Below are 21,494 nucleotides of genomic sequence, written 5' to 3'. Positions count from 1 at the left end.
TAAACAAATAAGAAGAGGCCATATTTTCTGAGTTCTCAAATAGCAACAAAGCACTTTTAAATAATTTGCTATCTTTATGTTTTTTGTATATAGTTGATCACTTGATTATTTGTTATACTTAAGGAGGAGGATGTGGTGTTCATGCCAGAGCTGCAGACTTTGTAACCGGGGAAGCAGGTTCGAGTTTCTGAGTCAGCTCAACATCCTGTGATTCTGGACAAATCACTCAATTTCCCCATGCCTAAAAACAAAATGAATGTGTCCTTGAGTAATGAGGCTCAAGTAATGCACTCCAATACTTCGGTGTCAAGTCTGCCGTATATAATACTGCAAAAAAATACAAAACATTGGGATATACTTGAGCTACATTTGGGTGATATTTGTGCTATATTTAGCCTCTTTTTTCTCAAGTGGCAATCTTGGGAGATTTGCCTGTTATGTATCTCCCTAATTTCCTCCTTTACTGCGGTATCCTCAGTAGAAAATGCGTTCCATGTTCTACTTCCATTCTATGAAGATGACATTCAGATGAGCCACACTTTTTGCATAAATTCAGAATGTTAGCACTCAATGTGCTCATTAGAACACTATAGTAAAGTTGCTGATCACCAGGGAGTTAACTGACAATCTGCTGCTGGTGTTAAAAGTGCATGTTTCAGTCTTCATGCCAGAATTCTTTAATGAAAAAGAAGAGGAAGATATTTGAAAACTCACTTAAAATGTGTCCTAATTTTTCTTTCTACAGCACTAACCATAATTTCTTATGACAAACTAAACCCCCTTGTTTTTTTCCTTACTAAATTAAATGTTTTAAGTTCTGCCAGCTCGATTCAATCAACATGGCTTCAGGTGTGCCATAGTTGTGTCATAAGTAACACTGTTAGCGCTGTAGTGGTTCTTTAGAACACTCTGGGAGGCTACAGTAGTCAAATATGGAGTGACACTCCAGTATTTAACTTAATACGCTATTGATACCTACTTCACTCCCAGGTTTTTGGTCATTCCAAGAATTGGACGAGGATGGCTCACTCACGTAACGTAACATTCTTCATCATTTGCAACCTCGTCCCACCCTGGTATGGTGATACTACCAGGACGGACTCGACCTCTGGCTGGGGCTTACCCGAGCGAGTATTTAAATATTATTTATCTTATCTGGATAATACTCAGATCCAGCTGACTGATAAAATCACCTCAGGATAGACCACAAAAGTGTCCTTTTATTCAGGTGGTATCCTAGGTATATTAAAACGTTACTAAAGGACTAACTACAGGAGGCATATAATGGTGTCATGACCAATATGCGTCTCTGTATGTGAGTAAATATTCATGCCAACACATTTCTACCTTCAGTTGGCCTATTCGATATTCACCAGGGCTGTATCTGTGAGTACCTATAGTCAGCGCAGAGTACCTATAGAGAAAGAATATGTGTTTTGAGAAGACCTACCTCTCGCATATGGTTTTTTCGGTTAGGAATAACCTACAAATATAAAGAGTAAAACCTATCAGAAAGCACATAATTTATATGCTAATAAACAATGAAAGAAGAATAATAATTCGCTAGATCCCGTGTTTGAGGATACAGTACATAAGGCTATAGTACAATATTTTGACCTAAACGTGGGCACGGTGGATAGTGCAGCCATACTCTGGGAAGCGATTAAGGCCAATATACGGGGTGTGTGTATAGGCACAACGGCGGGCATTTTACGTGACCTGAGGGAACAAATACTGAAACTTGAAACCAAGTTGCATGACCTAGAATCCTCATATGACACACTTCCTTCACTGGATATGCTGGCACACATTAGGGAGTACATGGAGGAACACAAATCTCTTGCTGAGGCAGAAATGAGGTATATTTCTAAACGGTTTGTGGCTAGAGCATACGGGGAGGGAGGTAGACCGGGAAGAGTATTGGCTACTCGTTTGCGTGAGCGAGCGATCGCCCAACCTATTGAACACATAGAAGACGATAGGGGCACTGGTCATTACACCACAGATGCTATACTGGGTCAATTCCGCGATTTTTACGGACGTCTTTATACGCCCCGTGGCGACGTGTCGGACTCTGTTCTAGACGATTACCTGCAGGACACTGCTTGTGCCTGGCTGGCGGACGCCCATAGGAAGTATCTCGGTCTACCTATTGATGAGACCGACATTAAAGAGGCGATACTCTCTCTGCTGAACAAGAAAGCTCCCGGTCCCGACGGGCTGACAGCGGAATTTTACAAACGGTATGCAGATCTCCTGGCGCCTCATATTTTGGCCATGTACGCTGAGGCACATGAGCTGGGCTATCTCCCCCCATCTTTGCGCCAGGCACTCATGGTCACTCTTCTGAAAAAAGACAAGCCCCCCAACAGATGCGAGTCTTATCGGCCCTTATCCCTGATTAACATTGACGTCGAGATTCTTGCTAAAATCCTCGCCACTAAACTCCACCCATTGATGCCCATGCTTGTCCTACCCGACCAGTCCGGCTTCATTCCTGATCGCTCCACATCTTGGAACCTCCGCACGATTTTTGCGATGTTCCATGTTCTTAACCCAGATCTCCAGGCAGTGGCGGTGCTGCTTGACGCGGCCAAAGCCTTTGATTCGATAGAATGGAGGTATATCTTTTATATTCTACGTCGGATGGGATTCCCCCCTGTTTTTGTCCGGTGGATTCAAATTCTTTATACTGATGCCTCTGCCAGAAAAAGGGTAGGGGGTTTCACCTCTGATCCACTAGCGATCCAGTGTGGGACCAGGCAGGGGTGTCCTCTTTCCCCCTTCCTCTTCGCTATTGTACTGGAACCACTGATGTGTAGAATCCGGCAGCACCACAGGGAATCCGCGCTCAATTTTAATAACAGACCAGTGGGCATCTCTGCATACACAGATGATATGGTTGTGTATGTTCGCGATCCACATACCCACCTCACGCGAATTATCCGTGAGTATATCCGTTTTGGCCTCCTGTCCGGATTAAACATCAACTGGGACAAGTCGGTCGTGATCCCTCTCACACTGGCAACTTCCGCTCCCACGCTGGAATACCCACTCCTATGGACTGTGGACCCTGTGAAATACCTAGGGATCTGGGTTCACAGAGACCCAGAGACTGTCATCCACGAGAATTATGGACAGGCTTATGCTGACTTGGTGCAGCAGGTAGATAAATGGGTGGCTCTGCCTTTGTCGTTGGCGGACCGCATTGCGGTCATTAAGATGATACTCCCCAAGTTTTTATATTTATTTTGCAATATCCCTATTAGTCTGAATAAACATTTCTTCACCACGCTGCAGACCCAATTGCTCCGACTAGTATGGGGGTCGAAACCCCCGCGTATCAGCTGGGCGACCCTAACCTTGCCATTTGACAAAGGGGGGTTCTGCGCGCCAGATTTTTACAGGTATTACTTATGTGGCCTAGCTCAATTCGCGTTCTTTTGGTACGGATCTCATGGCTTTATCCCACATGTAGCAGTTGAAGGGGGTGATGCAGGAGATATTCCTTTACAGAACATACTCACCCATACGCACAGACATGTCCCTAGGTGGAGATAAATACGATTGCGGCAACATGCTCGGCCTGGCAAGCGATTGGTAGACTGACGGATCGTCTGCCTCTCTACGCACCAAACATGGCCCTTGAAGGTCACGGCGCTATCTCAGTAGCACAGGAGCGCGGCTCCATGAGGCTGCTCTCTGAGGCAGGCATCGCCGTATTAGGGGACTTATTCAGAGACGGGACATACATCTCCGGTGACGAGCTTCAATATATATCCAATGCTTCACCCCTGTTTACATACACCTGCTATCGATTGTGGCGGGCTATGATAGATCATTATCCTAGCTTCCCATTAGAGCCTGCCACCTCCAAGGCACTGCAACTGGTGATCACGTCTGTCACTAGGAAACACCTGCTCACTAGACTGTATAAAGTGGTGTTCTCAGAACTGGTCCTTCCAGAAGATCGTAGTTTAGCTAGATGGAACACAGCTCTGGGCATACAACTAGAGGAGGACACATGGGCTCAAATCTGTTCCTTCACGGGTAGACTATCCCCCAATAGCAACTTACGCATCATTCACCTGAAGTTCATACATCAGACGTATCACACTCCCACTAAGCTGCATAAAATTGGTTATAGAGACTCTGACTGTTGTAGGAGGTGTGGACGAGCTGGCGCTGATTTCATCCATCTATCGTGGCAATGTCCTGCGGTTCAGTCCTACTGGGTGGATGTCCTGCAGAAATTAGACATCATGACAGGCCTTACTCTGGACCGTACACCGCTTCTGTGTTTGTTGAGCCATGTACCTGAGGTTAAAGGGTTACTCGGCCGCTTTGTGAGAGTGGCTTTGCTACTGGCGAAGATGAGGGTGTTGTTTACATGGGATTGTAGGCGCTACCCTAGTGCGTCACAATGGCTTAAAGACTTGGTATACTGCCTGGAGCAGCTGACCACATATTCAGAAGAACTCCCCAGGAGCTCGAGCCCTAAAGACATTTGGGGCCCACTCAGAGACTATTTGTTAGCGAGCTGTGATCAGGCAGAGGACAGTGCGGAGGAGGACCCGGGAGCGACGGCACAACTTCAGCCGGCTCTTAGCACTCGAGACAATGACCCTAGCAGTTCGACCTGAGAGTGCACTCTTGTTCATCTTTGGTACTTTGCATGAATGATGTATATAACACTTGTGACGTGTTCTACTTTGCAGAATGTATAGACCAGGCTTGGGGGGGTTTGATTGTTCTACTGCAAGTTCTTAATATATGAAAATTTCACTGTATCTGATGTGATCCTTGCAATATACTGTTTTCAATAAAAAAATAAAAATAAAAAAAAAGAATAATAATAATTTACTTCATTACTCTATGCTCTGGGATTTCTATTAATTGTACACCCTGAGGTAGACTTTGATGAAAAAACTTAGCAATGTATGACAGTAACCTAAATGTGAGCAGGTGATTAAAGAAAGGATTCATTGACACGACATGCATAAGTGACACAGAAACATGTGAAGACACAGGATATTTGTTTTTACCTAGTTTTATTGTGCTTCTTGCTGCTTGGTCTATTCGGGGTGGGTCTCTCATGTAGTCACACTCTAGTAGTAGGCTGACATGTAGACTTATAAATGATAATTATAAAAAAATATAATCCGATCATATCGTTAGCTAGACACTAACCACTCTATCGCAGTGAAGACAAAGAGCCTTTTGCGCCTTTTTAAGAATTTTTGTAAATTACATTTCTTTCAATTACTTTGTCAAAGATGAGAACTCAAACATATCCTACCGGGCCCTTTCGAACAGCCGACTGGTGGATAATTCCAGTTGGAAATTACTTCTTTCTGAACCACCCACACATGGGCATCTTGAGTTTGGTTTATGGTAAACATCACTTACAACAAAACTTTTACAACGCACTACCATTACAACGCGGTCATTACAACGCAAACTATTACAACGCATTGCGCTGGGGGGCGCTCTAGGATAGGGAATAGGTTAATTTACTATCCAATAACCTTCCCTAGTGTCCACGGGGACTGGAGTTGGAATAGTAAATTAAACTATTCACTATCCAACACCCAAAAGCGCTGTGCGTTGTAATGGTATGCGATGTAAAAACCGCGTTGTAAAGGCAGGCGTTGTAATAGCCTGCGTTGTAACGTCATACATCCTTGGTTTATCATCCACACCTGTAGTTCTGCCGGAAGGAAGAGGAAGCCTGAGTTAAACCGTGGGGCGGAGTGTTGTGTTCCTCGATCATCGCTGCGGCCACACGCCTCCTTTCTTAAATACCGGGCTCCTCCCATTCACACATTATACTGGGGATGCGAGTGCCAGGATTTTTTTTTATCTAGTGTGCGAGCTGCTCCTCGCCCTCCATTATTGAGGGTGTGTCTTGCTCTTTAGCATCCGTTAGCGGCACCGCAGACCCGTCCCCTGTTGAGTGTCCGGCATGCGCAGTGCATCACTCTGGCACATTGTCTTTGACGTCATTGCGGGAGCAATAGCTTGCCTGCCGACTTCAGGAAAATGCCCAGTTGCATCCAGGGATATGTAGTCCCTGAAGTGGATGACATAAATATGTATGGTTGTCTGGGGATTTATTTGAACCTTATCACCAAATCATACCTAGCATTGCCGATACGCCCGAATTGCAGCGGCAGATTAATGACCTGAAGCCCTTAACATGGAGGCTGCCTTGATACTCTGACTACTCATCCTCATAAGACGATCTTGGATCTACTATCCAGGAATTAGTATAAGTCGGTTAGACATATTATAAAAGCCCTGACGAAGTTCAGAAATCGAACGAAACGCATTGGCTGATGCTCACTAACCATGTTCAATGAAATTTAAATAAAGTCTCTTTCAAAGAAGACAAAGATTGGGCTTCCTTATTGGACATTACATTACTTGGGAAGTGCACCGCTCCATTGTTTAGTTCAAATCATACCTATAATAATGATAACCTCCTGTGCCCCTTTGAGGTAAATATATTTACTCCGTAGACCACCACGTTGGTTTGTTTAGGCATTTTTTAACCCTTATGATCAGGATATACAGAGCTGCAGTATAACACAAGGAAATCAACTGACAGGCTGCTCCTGTTGGAAGTACATGATTTACTGAGAATGTCAGACTTAATTTGCATATGGCTGAGAAAGATAGTGTGAATTTCCAGAAAATATGCTCTGTGTTGTAGCTTCTGAAGCACCTTCCATAACCTCCATGGGAAAATCATGAGACAACAGTTTTCTCTCAAACATGATTCAAGAAATCCAAGCAGAAGGCTTTTAAAAAATGTAAAATCACCTTAGAGCACATAATTATTGTTATAATTAGTATGGTACCATCAACAAATGATATATTTTGTAACTAAAATCTGTTATCACTGCTTATTACAGGAAACAAAGGATTATTTATAGCAGAGACGTTTTAAGGCAGGGGCAAAGTGGGCTCTGGCCCAGGGCCCCAGCCTTTCAGAGGGCCCCTGATAGAGCCAGCTCTGTTCTGCAGAGTCTTGCCCTGATCACCTTGAATATTTCTTAAACAGATTATTTTACAAACGTTTTCCTTTCATTATTTTTAATATAGAGGAAGTGTGAGGCAGGGTCTATTACACACTTTTTGCAGAACAATTGTGTGTTTGTTTCAAGTAAAATGCCTAAAAAAAGTTCATTTTAGATCAAAACAGGGCCTCACATATAAGAAATGAGAGGGCGTGACAGAGATTATTTGCAGTAATATTAGTGAGCTGCTGCTAAAATTGAAAATACACACCACTATCCCTGAATATTAGATGTAAACGCATTTTGAATTTGGACCAGTGTCCCATGCACTGTCAGTGACCTGGCCAAAGAGGGCACAAGAGAGCTGAAACTGGATCATATATTCAAAGCTGTTCTGAACAGGGGCCCCCTAAATAAGTTTGGCCCAGGGCCCCACAAATCCTTAAGATGTCCCTGATTTATAGAGGTGCAATTCTCTATTACACCCTGGTACTCAAGTTGATATAAGATCCCCCTGACTTATTTCTTTGCTTCATGTTTAATTGGGTACTGTCTCTGCTGTTGAGGGACCGATTTCAATTTGATCTCATGATGAGGAGACTCATCATCTCACCCAACATGATTGCGGTATAGAGCATGCGCGAAAGCGGACGTCCACTCCTGCGCATTTGCTTTTTTAACTGATTCTACTAGCAGGTCAAATTACTTCTTCCCCCATTGGGCAATCTATTACGAACTAAAGTAGCCAAACATTTTCAGCCAAAAGAATGTTGTAACCATATGTCAGGTCCTCCCAGAAGAGACCCTTCACCTGTCTTTGCATGTCTCCCTTTATTCGGAGAGGTTTTTTATGTAAACAACATGTGACACTTACTCTTCTATCAGGTATTTCCACCATGATATACTCACTCAGCACTCCTACTTCCAGAAAATTATGTGTGCTGCAATGATTTGGAGACAAAAGCAAATAAAGGACATTACTAGTACAAAGATTGAACAGTAGATATATTTCTACCATGGTGCTAAAGCAATTAATATATGCAGGCATATATGCAATATAGTAATCTAACGTACTCCTATGATGCACACCCTATTCTGAGTGTACCTAGAGTGTGTATGGGTGTAGAGCCAAGAATCCCCCAAGTGACGATCCAATCCCTGGCCCATTACTCATTGGGGAAAAAGTCCACTTTAGTCCTGAGGCCCTCAGGAGGCAAGGGGACTTCATCCCCCACCAGCAGTGTGCTGAGAGGCACATTTGCTGAGTGGTGGAAATGGGGGATGTGAGAAGTTGGCCTGATATGCAGTGCTCACTATTCTAGTGATCACTATGTATCATTCCAAACGACCCTTATTGATGATTGGTTGTAAGTCAACCTGATAGACCAGCTATCCTAGTAGCATGGACAAGAGCAGTCGTTAGGCTAAACTCTAGAGGGCGTGTTAAGCCAGCTGTTTACCACCACATTTACCCTTTGAACACCAAGTGAAAGGACACCACACAAGTTGTTATGAAAATAAAAGTATATTTATTTATAACAGTACTACCCTGAACTCTTTATGAGTCAGGGAGCTAAGCACAACACAAAACTCTTAAGAAAATACTTAAAGTCGCACAATTTACACAAATGCCCGAGGGGCACGAAAAACCATATACTATACAAGTGGAATGCGAATTACTAGCAGGTAAGTAACTATTCTCAGAGGCTTTGGGATCGCTAGGACTAGACTACTGAACCTTTAGATTACGAGCAGGAGGCCTAGGGAGATTGGGTGCAGAGTGTGCACTCTCACGCGGGATGCGGAACAAAGTCTATGGAGGCTAGTAAATGCAAAGTTAGTGTTATCGGACGAATCCGACTAGGTAGAGCTGAAACAAAAAAGGATCTGGACACTTAGATAGTTAAGGTATGCTGGAGCACCGAAATGCTTAGGTTACCTAGCCCAGGGGCTGCGGCTGCATAGGTCTGAAAAGACGTCGGGAATCCTCGTTGCAGTCTATGGAGCCTGAAAGAAGAAGTTGCTGGCAGGCGACCAGTGAAGATGTTCGTTGTGATCCAAGCCTGGATCGATGAAGATGGAGACCTGTAAGCAGAGGGGACCAAGTTCTGAATCACTAGCCAGTGATTAGGTGGGCACCAGGATGGCACCGGGCGAAGTCACCTCGACCAGGTGAGTGGGCGACGCTGGGCTCTGCAGTCTCTCGGACCAGGAGGCGTTGTCGGCGACCAGGATGGAGGGGCGAGCTGTCCCACGGTGGTATCTGCTGTCGACGTCGCTGGACCCAGGATTGGGGCAACAAGTCTTGGCAAATGCAAGCCCACGCGGTGGACTCAAATTGGCGTCTGGAGTGGACCAGGAGGGTCCGGGGTGCTCCTCTGTTGGAGGCGAGCAAGGGCCAGTATGGAGCAACCAGACCAGCGGTGTTGTCGTCATAGTTCGTCGTCAGAAGGGCCACTAGCCAACGGGCAAGTGTCCTGGACAACGCGGTGAGCAGCAAAGAGCAGAAGGGCCCCACGCAGATCTCGTGGATGCTGGAGGGCTGGACTTCGGTGCTGGAGCTGCTCAGGGTTGGGGCTTCTCAAACCCCAAAGCACTCACTCAAGGATCCCTCGGTGGTCGTGCTGGGCAAGCGTCGTGCAGTCTTGAAGATGGCCGGTCCCTCGAGGTCTCGTCACACCCACGAATCTCAGCTGGGCTGATGATGCAGGTAGAGGTCAGAGGTGCCAGGGAAGCCGATTCTCGTCGAGCTGGGCAGTCTTGATCCGGAGGAGAGACTTACAGCAAACCGCAATGCTTGGTTGGTGCCTGCTGCTGCAGGGTGACTACTCCTTAGTCACAAGGGAGAAATCTTAGGAAGAAGTCTTGAGTTCCTTTCGTAGAAAGTAGTTTCAGGATTCAAATATGATCTAATTTGGAAAGGGGCCTGTTCCTACCTTTATCCTGAGAAAAGGGGCTGGCACGCGACTAAGTCCTGCCCTATGGGTGGGACTAGGAGGGGGGTGGTTACACCCCTCTCCTTTGTCCGGTCTCTCCCCAGCTCAGGGGCTGGAGTGCCCCAGGAACTGGTTTGAGCCGGCATATGCACAGTGAGCACCGCGGTGCCACTTGCAGTCACCTTCCTCTATAGCCCTGCCTACCTGGGATACACAAAAACCTGTCTGGGATGGTGCTGGCACCGCCCCTGACAGGAAACCCTTTGTCCAAGCACTCCTCGCTGGAAGGACTCCCAGCAGCAGGAGGTCAGACTTGTGTCTCGGTGGCAGCATCCATTTTGTGGAGCTGAGGCTATGTTCGACTTTAACCGGGGTTACAGGCTACCAACATGTCTTCTCCCTCTAGAGGGGTGGAATGCTACCCCCGTCGCCAGAACTGGCGAGGGGGTAGTATTCCAAAGCGTATGACACCTTACACAACATGTTTAGATATTGTCAGACCAAAGTTACCATAACCGCGAGGATTATAAGGCACTTAAGAGTATATGGTCTGACGCTATCATGGAAACGGCTAAAGGATAGATCCCGAAAGCCGCAGACAGGCTCAGCTTATGCCAGAGCACCATCTCACACGATTCCAAGCACTCTGCCTTCAGGATTGTTAAGGCCTGCCATAGGAGTGACTGATAGGAGATCTGTGTGCCCATTTTAGGTTTAGATATAGGTATACTATATCTAAAGCAAAGGGTGATTACACCACCTTGCCCCAGCTGTCAAGCAGCCAGTTGTGTCAGTTTTGGATGGCCAGCCAGGGGTGGCATAATACATGCTTCAGCCCCTGGTAGGCCCTGGGTACACCTGTGCCCTGGATACCTAGGGTATACTGTACAGGGACTAATAAGGTGACTCAGTATCCAATCAGATATGTACCTAGGGTACATGGAATCCATTTTAACAGAGAGAGCAGTGGGCCTGGGGTCCTGAATAGCAGGGCCCCAGGTCAACTAAGTCAGAAAACCAGCAAAACACCAGGCAAAAAGTTGGGGGCAACCATAGTCAGGGATCTACATTCCTACAGGGGACATAACCTCTGACCACCTCTCAGCAATCCCACTGTGCGTGGCTTACGGGAGGCAATAGGAGGTCTTGTTTGCCTAGAAGGACCCTCAGTATTCAAGGGGACTTCATCACCCAACCAGAAGTGTGCCAGGAGGTGCATTTGCAGAGTAGTGGAAAAAGGGTGTGGGGCCTCCGGCGAGTTGCTGGAGTTTTTATTTTAGGAAAGGCCCCCCTTCACTGGGCCATCTTAGGCACACTTTCTGGACCAACATCTAGCTTTCTGCCAAATTTGGTATAATTCCATTCAGCAGTTTAGGCTGCAGGCTGTAGTCGTGTTAAAAAAATTAAAAATCCACTTAGACTTAACTTAGGCAAAGTGTGTTTTGGCACCACCTTTTTTCTCAGCACCCACTTAACAGATCACCCCGGAACTTACAAACCAGCTGAAGCAAAATGTCATTGGAGAAACAAAAAACGTGTTTCCTAATGAAACTTTGGTCTTAACTATAACTACCTCCTGGGGATCGCCAGTCAGATATATGTGTTTGTGTGTGTGTGTGCATGCGGGTGGGTGTGTGTGGGTGTGTGTATATATCTATATACACACTTTGGAAACCATAACTGCAGAGTGCGAGCCTTCCTGTGAATTACCTTTCTTGGTACTTTTGTTCATATTTATTATGGGTCCTGCACCCCTGTGCCTACACCAGCCCGTCAGCGTGGAAGAGACCACTCTCATTGAAGGACTTCCTTCCTGCTTACGTATATATGTATATATTAGCAGTGCATGGCCAGGACACAAGTTATAGTTACCTGTGTGTGAAATGTGAACTTTAATGCCCCTGTAACTTTTGGTTTTTTTTGGTGTGAATTTCTAAGGTTTTTTAATATTGTATTTCCTAACTATAACACCCCTGAACTGTTTTTTCCCCAGTAAAATTCATTGGAAAAAACAAAGGTTGGAGGAACGTTGTAGTTCGGAAATGGAATTAAAAATGCTTAGAAATTCATTGAAAAAACCAACGGTTACTGGGGCGTTATAGTAAGGTTCAGTGATGTCATGAGTGATGTCAATGACTATGTCATCAGTGATGTAATATGTGAGGTCTTAAGCAGTGCATTGCATCGGACGTGAGTTATAGTTAGCTCAGCTAACCATATCTGTGGAATTTAACTGGGTTTGTACAAGTGAAACCTGAGCCTAACTACAACGTCCCTGTCACCTTTTGTTTTTTCAATTAATTTCTAAGGTTTATTTTTATTCCATTTCCGACCTATAATGTCCCTGTAACCTTTGTTTTTTTCAGGGAATTTCTAAAGTTTTTAAATGCTAATTCCTAACTAAAACATCCCTGTAACCTTTTTTTTTTCCAGCATATTTCAATGTTTTTTTAAGTAGTAGTCACATTTACTAAGTGGTTGGAGGAAAAAGGCTAGGCCTCCGACCAGCTCTCATGAATTCTGCTGTGTAGGATTTACAGGAGGTACCAGAAGGGCGTCTTGGCCCTCAGAAGTAAAGTGGGACTCATCGCCCAACCACTAGTGCAACAGGAGGTGTGTTTGCAGAGTGACAGACAAAGGGGGAGTGGCCTCTGAAGGCCTCTTAGCAATCCCGCAATGTGGGACTTATTGGAGGTAACAGGAGGGGTAGTTGGCCCTCAAGGATGCACTTGGGGGCCAACTACCCCTCCTGTTACCTCCAGTAAGTCCTGCACAGCGGGATTGCTGAGAGGTTGTTGGAGGCCACGCACCCTTTCTCCACCACTCTGCAAACACACCTCCTGGTGCACTACTGGCTGGCGGATAAGCTCCACATCATTCCTGAGGGACCTTGGGGGCCAAGAAGCCCTCCTGGTAGCTCGTATGTTAGGAATTAACATTTAAAAAACCTTAGAAATTCACTGAAAAAACATAGGTTACAGGGATGTTATAGTTCGGAAATGGAATACAAAAAACATTTTTGTTAGTCTCTGGGAGATTGAGTGATTTCCCAGAATCACAGTATGTTCACCATCATTGCCGAGACTCTAACCCTGTCCCCCAGATTCGAGGTTGACCGCCCTAGCCGTTAGGCCAACTCCTCTCCCCAATAATGTTATAGTTAGATGAATATGTCAGTCACAGCATTAACATTTTGAACGAAATAAAGCACAGAAATTCACTAGTTATAGTTAGCAAAACTAACTATAACTTGTGCCCCGCCATGCACTGCTTATGACCATATAAGTCGCCAGTAGGTAGTTATAGTTGCAACTAAGTTTCCATAGGAAAAACGTTTTTTTGACTTGCCTGTATCTTTGCTGCCAGTTGACGAATCTTTATGACATTTTCTCAAAAAAGTGCCCAGGTGACTCTTGTTGCACATGGAAAGTTTCTAGGTTATCCGTCAAGTGAAGGATGAGAAGAAGGAGGGGTGGGGGTAAAAAAATGTGCATTTCCCATGTAAATTCCCGTAGGAATTTTAGACACTGCTACTGCCCGAACCTCTGGATGGAATTACACCAAATTTGGCAGACAGTTAGCTGTTGGTCCAGAAAGCTGCCTTTTTGTAAATTGGCATAACTCTCTTCAGTAGTTTGGAAATATTAAGGAAAATCCCAATTTGTATATATTGGGATGCGGATCCTCAGAGGATCCGACAGTCCCGGTGGCAAAATCTGATTGGCTGCCAACATTTCAGCCAAGACCCAACAAAAAATTATTAAAAAAAGAGGAGGGTGCAGCGTAGGAATACCCTGACCCCAAGACCTCTGGAGCGGGCTTCCAGAGGGACCCCACCTGGGCAAAATAACTTTTTTCAAAACACACGGCTCCCGACAAAAAATACAAAACAAGAGAAGCGAGGCTCTTGCGCCTCTCTAGTATTAAGCCCCTTGGTGGAACTGGTCCAGGGGGCATGCAGCCATTAATGTTAAGAAAAGTGTTACAGCAAACAAATGATGGACGGAATGCTGACAATGCAAACATTCTCCCCCAGTCAAAAGATCTGGGTTAAATCCATCATTCTTTTGCCCACTACGCCACCCCAGTTTGGACCCAGCCATACGCAAATCAGTCTTGACCCTGTGCCTCATGGGAACAGTCCAGACGGAACTGCCATGCCAGGTCCTCCCTGGCCTGGCAGTTCCGTCTGGACTGGCAAGCATCCTGGGACCGGTTTCAGGGTATGTCACCCTTCTTCAGCCAGACTGGCTTGAATCTAGTGGCACAGTGAGCAAGGGACCCACGTCTGGGTATACCCATTCCACTTAGGGCAAAAAGTGTTACAGCAAAGGGGGGGGGGCTCATGGATCCTATGTACCCCGGGGACTGCCACCTCCCCTGGGCTACTGTAATAGAAATTGGGAAGGCCTTGCAGACCCCTGTGCCCCGCAGACTATCACCTCCCAGCGCTATTTAATTTTTCATGTGAGGGCCTAATGGAGCCCCAGGCCCCGGGGACCATCACCTCTCTGGAGCCAAATACTGTTTTTTTTAAATGGGAGGGAGGCTACGCAGCTCCCCCTTTCCTCCCCCTCCCCCCCCCAGGCTGTTCACAGCCCCTGGGATCACCACCCCCACAGGCAGGCTCACAACAACAAAGGAGGGGGGGCGCATGGTCCCCCTCCTTGAGCCATAGATGGCATTGGGGACTGCCACCCCCCAAGGCTGGCTCCAGCTATGTCATGAGGTGCCCACCCCCGGGACATAGCTGTTGGCTGTGGCTTGGCGGGAGCTTTAGCGCTCCAGCCAAGTCACAGGACATGCTCCGCTACCAACAAGCGAGAGCTTTCAAAATGCTCTTGCTTGCTGGAAGTAGAGCATTTGTCTGTTTCTCTGCCTGCTATCAAGCAAGCAGGGAAACAGACAAATTGCTTTCCGACACAGGGAGCTGCATGCTTAGCAGTTCCCTGTATCTGAAAACAATGCCTTCTTCCTCAAGAGGAGGGAAACCGACAGGGACTGTGGAGCCTTCAGGCTCCCCTCGCAGTCTCAGTGGAGACTGGGTGTCCTTAGTTTTTCCAGTGAATTTCTAATGTTTTTTTAATTCTATTTCCTAACTATAACATCTCCGTAACCTTTGGTTTTTCATTATATATGATAATAAAATATATTTATATTGGTAATCAAAAAACAAAGGTTACAGGGATTTAATAGTTAGGTTAACATTTTACACACACAATACCATCGAAATTCAGCCGTTTTAGTTTGAGTTATCTGAAGACATTGTTACTCATGGCCTGAGGTAACTTTAAATCATCCTCCCGCCATGCACAGTTTTCTCATTAATAATTTTATAGCAAATGATGCAGTGATATCAATGATGTCATAGAATATATCATGACTGATGTAATATATGGGGTAATTAGCAGTGCATGGCGAGGCAGCGCAGGAGAGTGCTCCCCACGCTGCTTATATTAGTGGGGGCTTTACATGCTAACTTTTGGTAGTGCCCCAAAATGGGACTTTAGCACCACCAATCATTTTTGTAATGCTGTGGGTGGCTGCAGGAATTGCAGCAGCCCCACAGCAACTTTAAAAAAATTTAAGTTTCCTAGGTCATTAAATCAATAACCCCAGGAGAGGTTTGGGCATCCAGCCCTGTGTCCAACTTCCTACCAGAGGTCAGGGCCTGTGGCCAACACCATACAATATGCCAAGCCTTGTGCTTAACCCATGCATGGCGGGGGGAGTTGCCTGGTCATGGGAGGTAGTATACACCATGTACCAGGTCCTGAAGCTTGCCCTGGGCCCGTGGTTCATATTATGGAACCATAGATCAAATGCCTTGCTGGTCCCTCCATTTCCACCTTTTCCTGGATCCGTAGATCGCGCAAGAAAGTCAGTTTAAAAAAATGAATTGGTGGGTTTTTAGGGCTCCCCAACATGGACCTGGCGGTCAAGGTGTTTTCACCCTTCCCTCTAATGTGTCCTTTTCTTTCTACATTCAGGATGTGTGGACTAAGTGCACATGCCCTTAAGAGACAGACACATTTTCTTCTGATGTTGCCAGTCAGCTACTTACGGTACCACAGATCCATCTTTGGATCAGCAATACCGAATTGGCCAACTGGAGATAAGGATCCCCCTGACAATCCGATCCTAGTGTGTTTTAAATTTCAGGTCCTCGGATCCGAAGCAGTGTATCCTCTGTGAACTCATTGCTCGAAAAGCTACTGAACTGTTTTTTCATTTAACCAAGCAAAGGTGCTCCCTTGAGTTAGGGCCTAACTTTTTGCCAAATTTGGTCTAATTCCAGTCTGCCATTTTTCTGCATGGAAGAGCAAGAAGTCCTTTGGGAATCCAAACTAAAGTTTTTGCTTACTTGTACCTCACCACATACACCCTCACTTGAATTAAGACCTGGACTGGGTGTCCATGTTCACTCAAGGAATAAAGGACACTTAATTGACCTCCAATTTTCTCTTACAATGTACCTTGAGTTCTGATTGTGACCCTGAGATTACTTGCATATAGAGAGCTCTGTCGCCTTTCATTGCCCATTCTTGGGATCCCTATCTGACACCAAATATCACTCTGGATTGGAGGCCACTCCAGTCATGCTAGAGTTCTGTGATCGAAGTACCATTGAGGGGATCAATCGCTGGTGGTTCTTCAGAGGGGCTTTGTGCCCCACTTTCTATTTATATCCTTCTGGCAAATGTGCCAGCCTTAGTTAATGCCCCTGGGTAGAGGTTCCCTGGTGAACACAATTTGTGGTGTTCTGCAGCAACAGCTGGTCATTGAGCTCCACCATTTCTACTTCTGCTCAGAGCTACTCTGACCGTCGTGAAACACTCTGCTCATGCAGAACCCAAGCATTCTCCTTTACTCACCCAGGCAATAAAAAACATGCTGCACAAACTAACAGTCAGACCCTCCCTGGCAGTTTGTCTTCAACCCTTCTGTTTCTATCGTATACTATTTTTCCAAGCACATAGCTGCCCTCTAAAGGGCTTCCCAGCGCTAACCTACTAGAACTGACATATCTCATAAGAGACCAGAGCTTAGAGACTGAGAAGAATTTTGGCAGATTGAAAAGTCATCTTGCTACGTCTTCTGATCAATTTGCGGCATATTTTTAACATACCGGGTGTCACCCAAATACAGGATGTTGCGGTAATCCAGGTGATAGGTGATAAAACACTGGATGGCCATCCTCCAAACCTAGGGATGGAAGAAGCCAATCCTAGTTTTAAGGCTTCTGAGGGAGCCAAAGCAGACAGCAGTCAGCGCTTTGACTTGAGGCTAGAAAGATAATGAGACGTCAAATCAAACACCCAGATTTTGTATAACCGCTTTAGGTTTGGGAGGGGCCCACAACACACTAAACCACCAGTGATCTCCCCACTCTTGCAAGTGTTTACCTAACAACAGACTCCCTGCTTTGCTGAGATTCACTTTCAAACACTTGGCATGCATCCAGTCGGCAACGGCTATCCTACCCTTCTGAAAATTGGCAGCGCCATCAACAGACAATGATATAATACGTTGAGTGTCCTCTGCGTAGGGTACCACAGGAATCCCAAAATATTTAACCATACCAGGCAATGGTTTCACATAAATATGAAAAAGAGTGGAACTTCAGGCAGAGCCATGAGGAACGCCATAATCTAGGGCTCTCCTAGTAGATATAAAGGGTGGCGAGATCACCTGAAAGTATCAGCCTTTTAAAGAAGGAGCAAACCCGACCCATGCTTTGCCCTGGACCCCATTCTTGTGTACTCTCTGTAGGTGCACCTCATGGGACACTCCATCAAAGGTGTCGCTCAAAGGGCATCAGTCACTTTAAGAGGGGCAGATTCAGTACTGTGGTCAAAAGGTTGTTTACGTGTTGTCCACCACTTAAACCAGAAAAGGTAGGAGAGAGATGGGTCGATAATTTTCAGACAGGGCAGGATATAATGTATATTTTGGTAGGAGTGGAATTACTTTGGCGTGTTTCTACAGGATATCTATGCTTATCTCAGCTCCTCTAGGTTATCCAGAATGCACTCCTGCTTCTAGAGTCATCAGGAGTCCAACACAGACACTCCCCTTTGACCTAGGGTTGCAGCAGCCCCTTCATTCTTCCTGGAAGGGGAACCTTTGCACTGCGTTACGTTCCAAGCGGAGAGTGGGCTCGATTGGCCTGATCCGGAAGCGCTCTAGCAATAAACAATGGACTCTCAATGCCCTCTTGTTAAAAAGGAGCCTGGAAATGTGGTGCCAGAGGTCTTCAGACCTTGTCAAGGATGGGTTATGGAAGGGAGATGGGTGAAAGGCGTTGCCTTCCTGATAGTGTGTAAAAGGTCTGCTCATCTATGGTGTAGTTAGGTTAGTTGTAATCATAAGTAAAAGCTGTGCTCAGTCCCCCTCTGCTCTTTCTCAGCAGGAGGCATGTCCTCCAAACATACAGCCCCTATTGACTTGCACTGACTATGCATTCTCTAATGCTTTTACGACTGTACAAACTTAAGGAGTCTCTGATTTCTGTCCTCTGGTATGATGTGCTTCAGGCTGTTCTCTGACACCGCCAGCATCTCTTTTATCCTATTGCTGATCACCACTCTTGTCCCACCCTCCAGTGCTCATGTGTTTGCTTTCCTTTAACTCCTAATGTTTTCCTCTGGTTTTGAGATCTCAAACCTTCTCCTTCACCTGTCAGTTTTTGTGGTTACATTTGTGAAATGGGCTTAGAGGGCTCATTTACAGTTTGGGATTGTGTCTGTTTCGGGTAAGAATGTTATGAATTGCTGCTTTTCACCCAGTGCTTTTCATTTTTATATAGGAGGTGACTGCTTCCCTGCAAGAGCCCTGGTGACACTAGAAAGCGGCGAGAAGGTCCCCGTGTCGGCGCTGGCGAGTGGTCAACGGGTCCTGTGCATGGATGAGGAGGGACACTTCACCTACAGTGACTTCTTAACCTACCTGGACAAAGACTCTGCAGCTGTGAGAGAGTTCTGCGTTCTAGAGACACAGAATCCACCCCGCAGACTTACCTTGACTGCATCCCACTTGCTCTATGTGGCGGATGACTTGAGCGTGCCACCCAAGGACTTCTCTCCTATGTTTGCCAGCCTTGTGCAGCCAGGAAAGTGCATCCTTATAGCGGGGGCACATGAGCCTCAGCCAGCGAGGGTGGTTTCTGTCACCACTCAGACTGACACAGGGGCCTTTGCCCCTCTTACTAGTCATGGCACGTTGATAGTAGATGACGTAGTGGTGTCCTGCTTTGCTGTGGTCAAAAATCATCACCTAGCACAGCTGGTCTTCTGGCCACTGCGGCTTTACCACGGTGTAGGCAGGCTGGGGGTGCAGCCAGAGGGCGTGCACTGGTACCCTAAGGTCCTCTACTCCCTTGGCAAGCTCTTCTTGAATAAGAAAGAGTTTCACCCAATTGAGGCCCAGAGGAGAGAGAGGCAAGTACATTGTGGCAAAAAGGTATAAAAGTTGAAAAACAACCTGCCAGAAGCAATGATCAAATCAACTATTTCTCAGATAATCCTACCTTTAAATCAGAACATTAGAATATGTTTAATCACAATAAAAACTCCACTAAAACCTACTTTTAGTTCATAAGAAAATCTATCCCTGTCATATCTGAGGTCTATTATGCTGAAAATGTAGAATGAGGCTGTGAGTAGCTGTATGTTCCCTTTTTTCCTGGTTCTCTTGGTTACGTTGTATAAGTCAATAATCTTCATGGTAGAAGAACAGCAACAAAAGAGGAGGATGCAGGGTGTTGAAGGTTATATATTGACAGCTGAGTCTATGTTCTAAGTTCCATTGAATCTGCATTGCTATTGGAAGAGTGGTACTAAAGACGGCGTTGTGCATAAAATGAAATTTCTTTTCATTTATAAAATCCAGATCTTTTGGGTCACTGGCAGATAAGAAGATTGATATTACTGCACCTTTTTAGTGGATCCTTAATGCTCTGGGGAAGAATAGAAGTGGGTAAAGCTACATAGTTATTTTCAACATCATTCTTACCAGAAGTACAGGCTTTTTCCATGCCAGGCTTTTGCAATGCTTTCATCATCCCAAGTTCATTGTTTGTGATACAGAGAACGGTGTGGAACTTTCCATCAGGCCTGTCAAAGTTCTGTAAGTTGTGCTGGGATGAGACACACATCCTGTTTCAAAGTTTGCTTAAGACATTTATGCTCGAATCAAGTTCTCCACGAGGAAAACATGAAGAAAACAGAATATTGTCACAAGTTTTTCCTATGTTAACATGAATACATTGTAGACTGTCCTCTGATTTGCGCACGGTACTCTACAGATATATTTAGCTTTGTGCCAAAAATGCCACAATGTACTACCACACATAACATGCTGTTGTTTTTGCGTTCTGCTGTTTCCTGGGATTTAGTCTGAACATTTAGATAAGGTCAAACAACAATGCCCCTTGTTATTCTGTTCTGGTCAGGCCCCAGCACCTAGACAAAACACACAAATGCAGCTGTTGTTTGGGGACATGTACTTCATGTCATATAGGTATGCACAGATTGATAACAAACACTTGGAGAGGGACCTTTCCAGGGAAAAGATTGTGACAGCACTTGAGATGTAGAACTTTCATCTGTGTATACTGAGGTACGGGGTTTGCTGCTAACACCTAGAGATCTTCTGATATAGAATCATGTGCTTCTGTAGAAGGCGAGGGAGGTTAGGCTACACTGTCTTGTATAATGATAGCTACATTTATGATTTACGGACTACTTGCTATGTAACCGTATTTGTGTTAGGCATTTTCCTACGTGTTGTGGCACATATACTGCATACTAGAGCACGATAATTAAAATAAATGTTTTAAACATTCCTTGTGTCTCTGTCAGAATTCATTGTGGACTAGTACGAGTGTGGGAGCTAAAGGGTGTGTTCTGTAACCGCAATTCCGGAGAGGGTCGGGAGTGTTGTGTTCTGGGGTGTCTAATCACTTGTTCCTCTGTGAGTGAGTAGGAGGGCAAGTGAGACACTAGCTAAAACGGGAAATGGCTTGGACAGCACACCTCTTGTCACTTTATGTAAACATCAATTACATTTATAAATATAGCCCCATTCCACTTAGGTATAAGGACATTGACGACAACTTCAATCAAACATAAGGATCCCAAACAAATAGCGAGTTTTGATATTCTTTTATTCCAAAATTCACTTCAATAAAAGTTCCCAGCACACAGCTTGCCGACACGTGTTTCGTCTTACAAAGACTTTTTCAAGGCAATAGAAAGATATGTATGTCCTAGACATCCGGACGGTTCAATTACCAAATTCGGTCTCCAATGGAGTAAGCGATTCTCAGGAAGTTGCCCTGGAATCTGAGTCTTAGAATACTCAATGATGTGCCATTAATTAGACACCACTGTAATAAAAAATAGTTTTCCAATGATCCAAAATAAAGGTATAAGATCCTGTGCTCGTAACAGTGTTAACGGTAGTCACAAGGGAAGTCGCTGGTTAGCACGTATTAGTGTAGTGGAATAATATATTACCACAGTGGCCTCCCAGC

The 21,494-nt window shown here is 45.3% G+C and overlaps 1 protein-coding gene across 2 annotated transcripts in view; it reads left to right on the top strand.

Moving 5' to 3' along the window:
• The window catches only part of LOC144822091 (indian hedgehog protein-like), a 55,530-nt gene extending 34,726 nt beyond the window's left edge, over window positions 1-20,804 (top strand). For both annotated transcript variants that reach the window (XM_078679213.1, XM_078679212.1), the window contains one exon: window positions 18,768-20,804. In XM_078679213.1, coding sequence (XP_078535339.1) covers window positions 18,768-19,426 — 659 coding nt within the window. In that variant the 3' untranslated portion in view covers window positions 19,427-20,804. The remainder of the gene's footprint in view (window positions 1-18,767) is intronic.
• Window positions 20,805-21,494: the final 690 nt, after the last annotated feature.

This window comes from Lissotriton helveticus, chromosome 3_1 (genome assembly GCF_964261635.1).
Source record: "Lissotriton helveticus chromosome 3_1, aLisHel1.1, whole genome shotgun sequence".
NCBI classification, from domain to species: domain Eukaryota; kingdom Metazoa; phylum Chordata; class Amphibia; order Caudata; family Salamandridae; genus Lissotriton; species Lissotriton helveticus.
The sequence above is the reverse complement of the archived record's forward strand: the minus strand, read 5'-3'. Positions and strand labels throughout refer to the sequence as shown.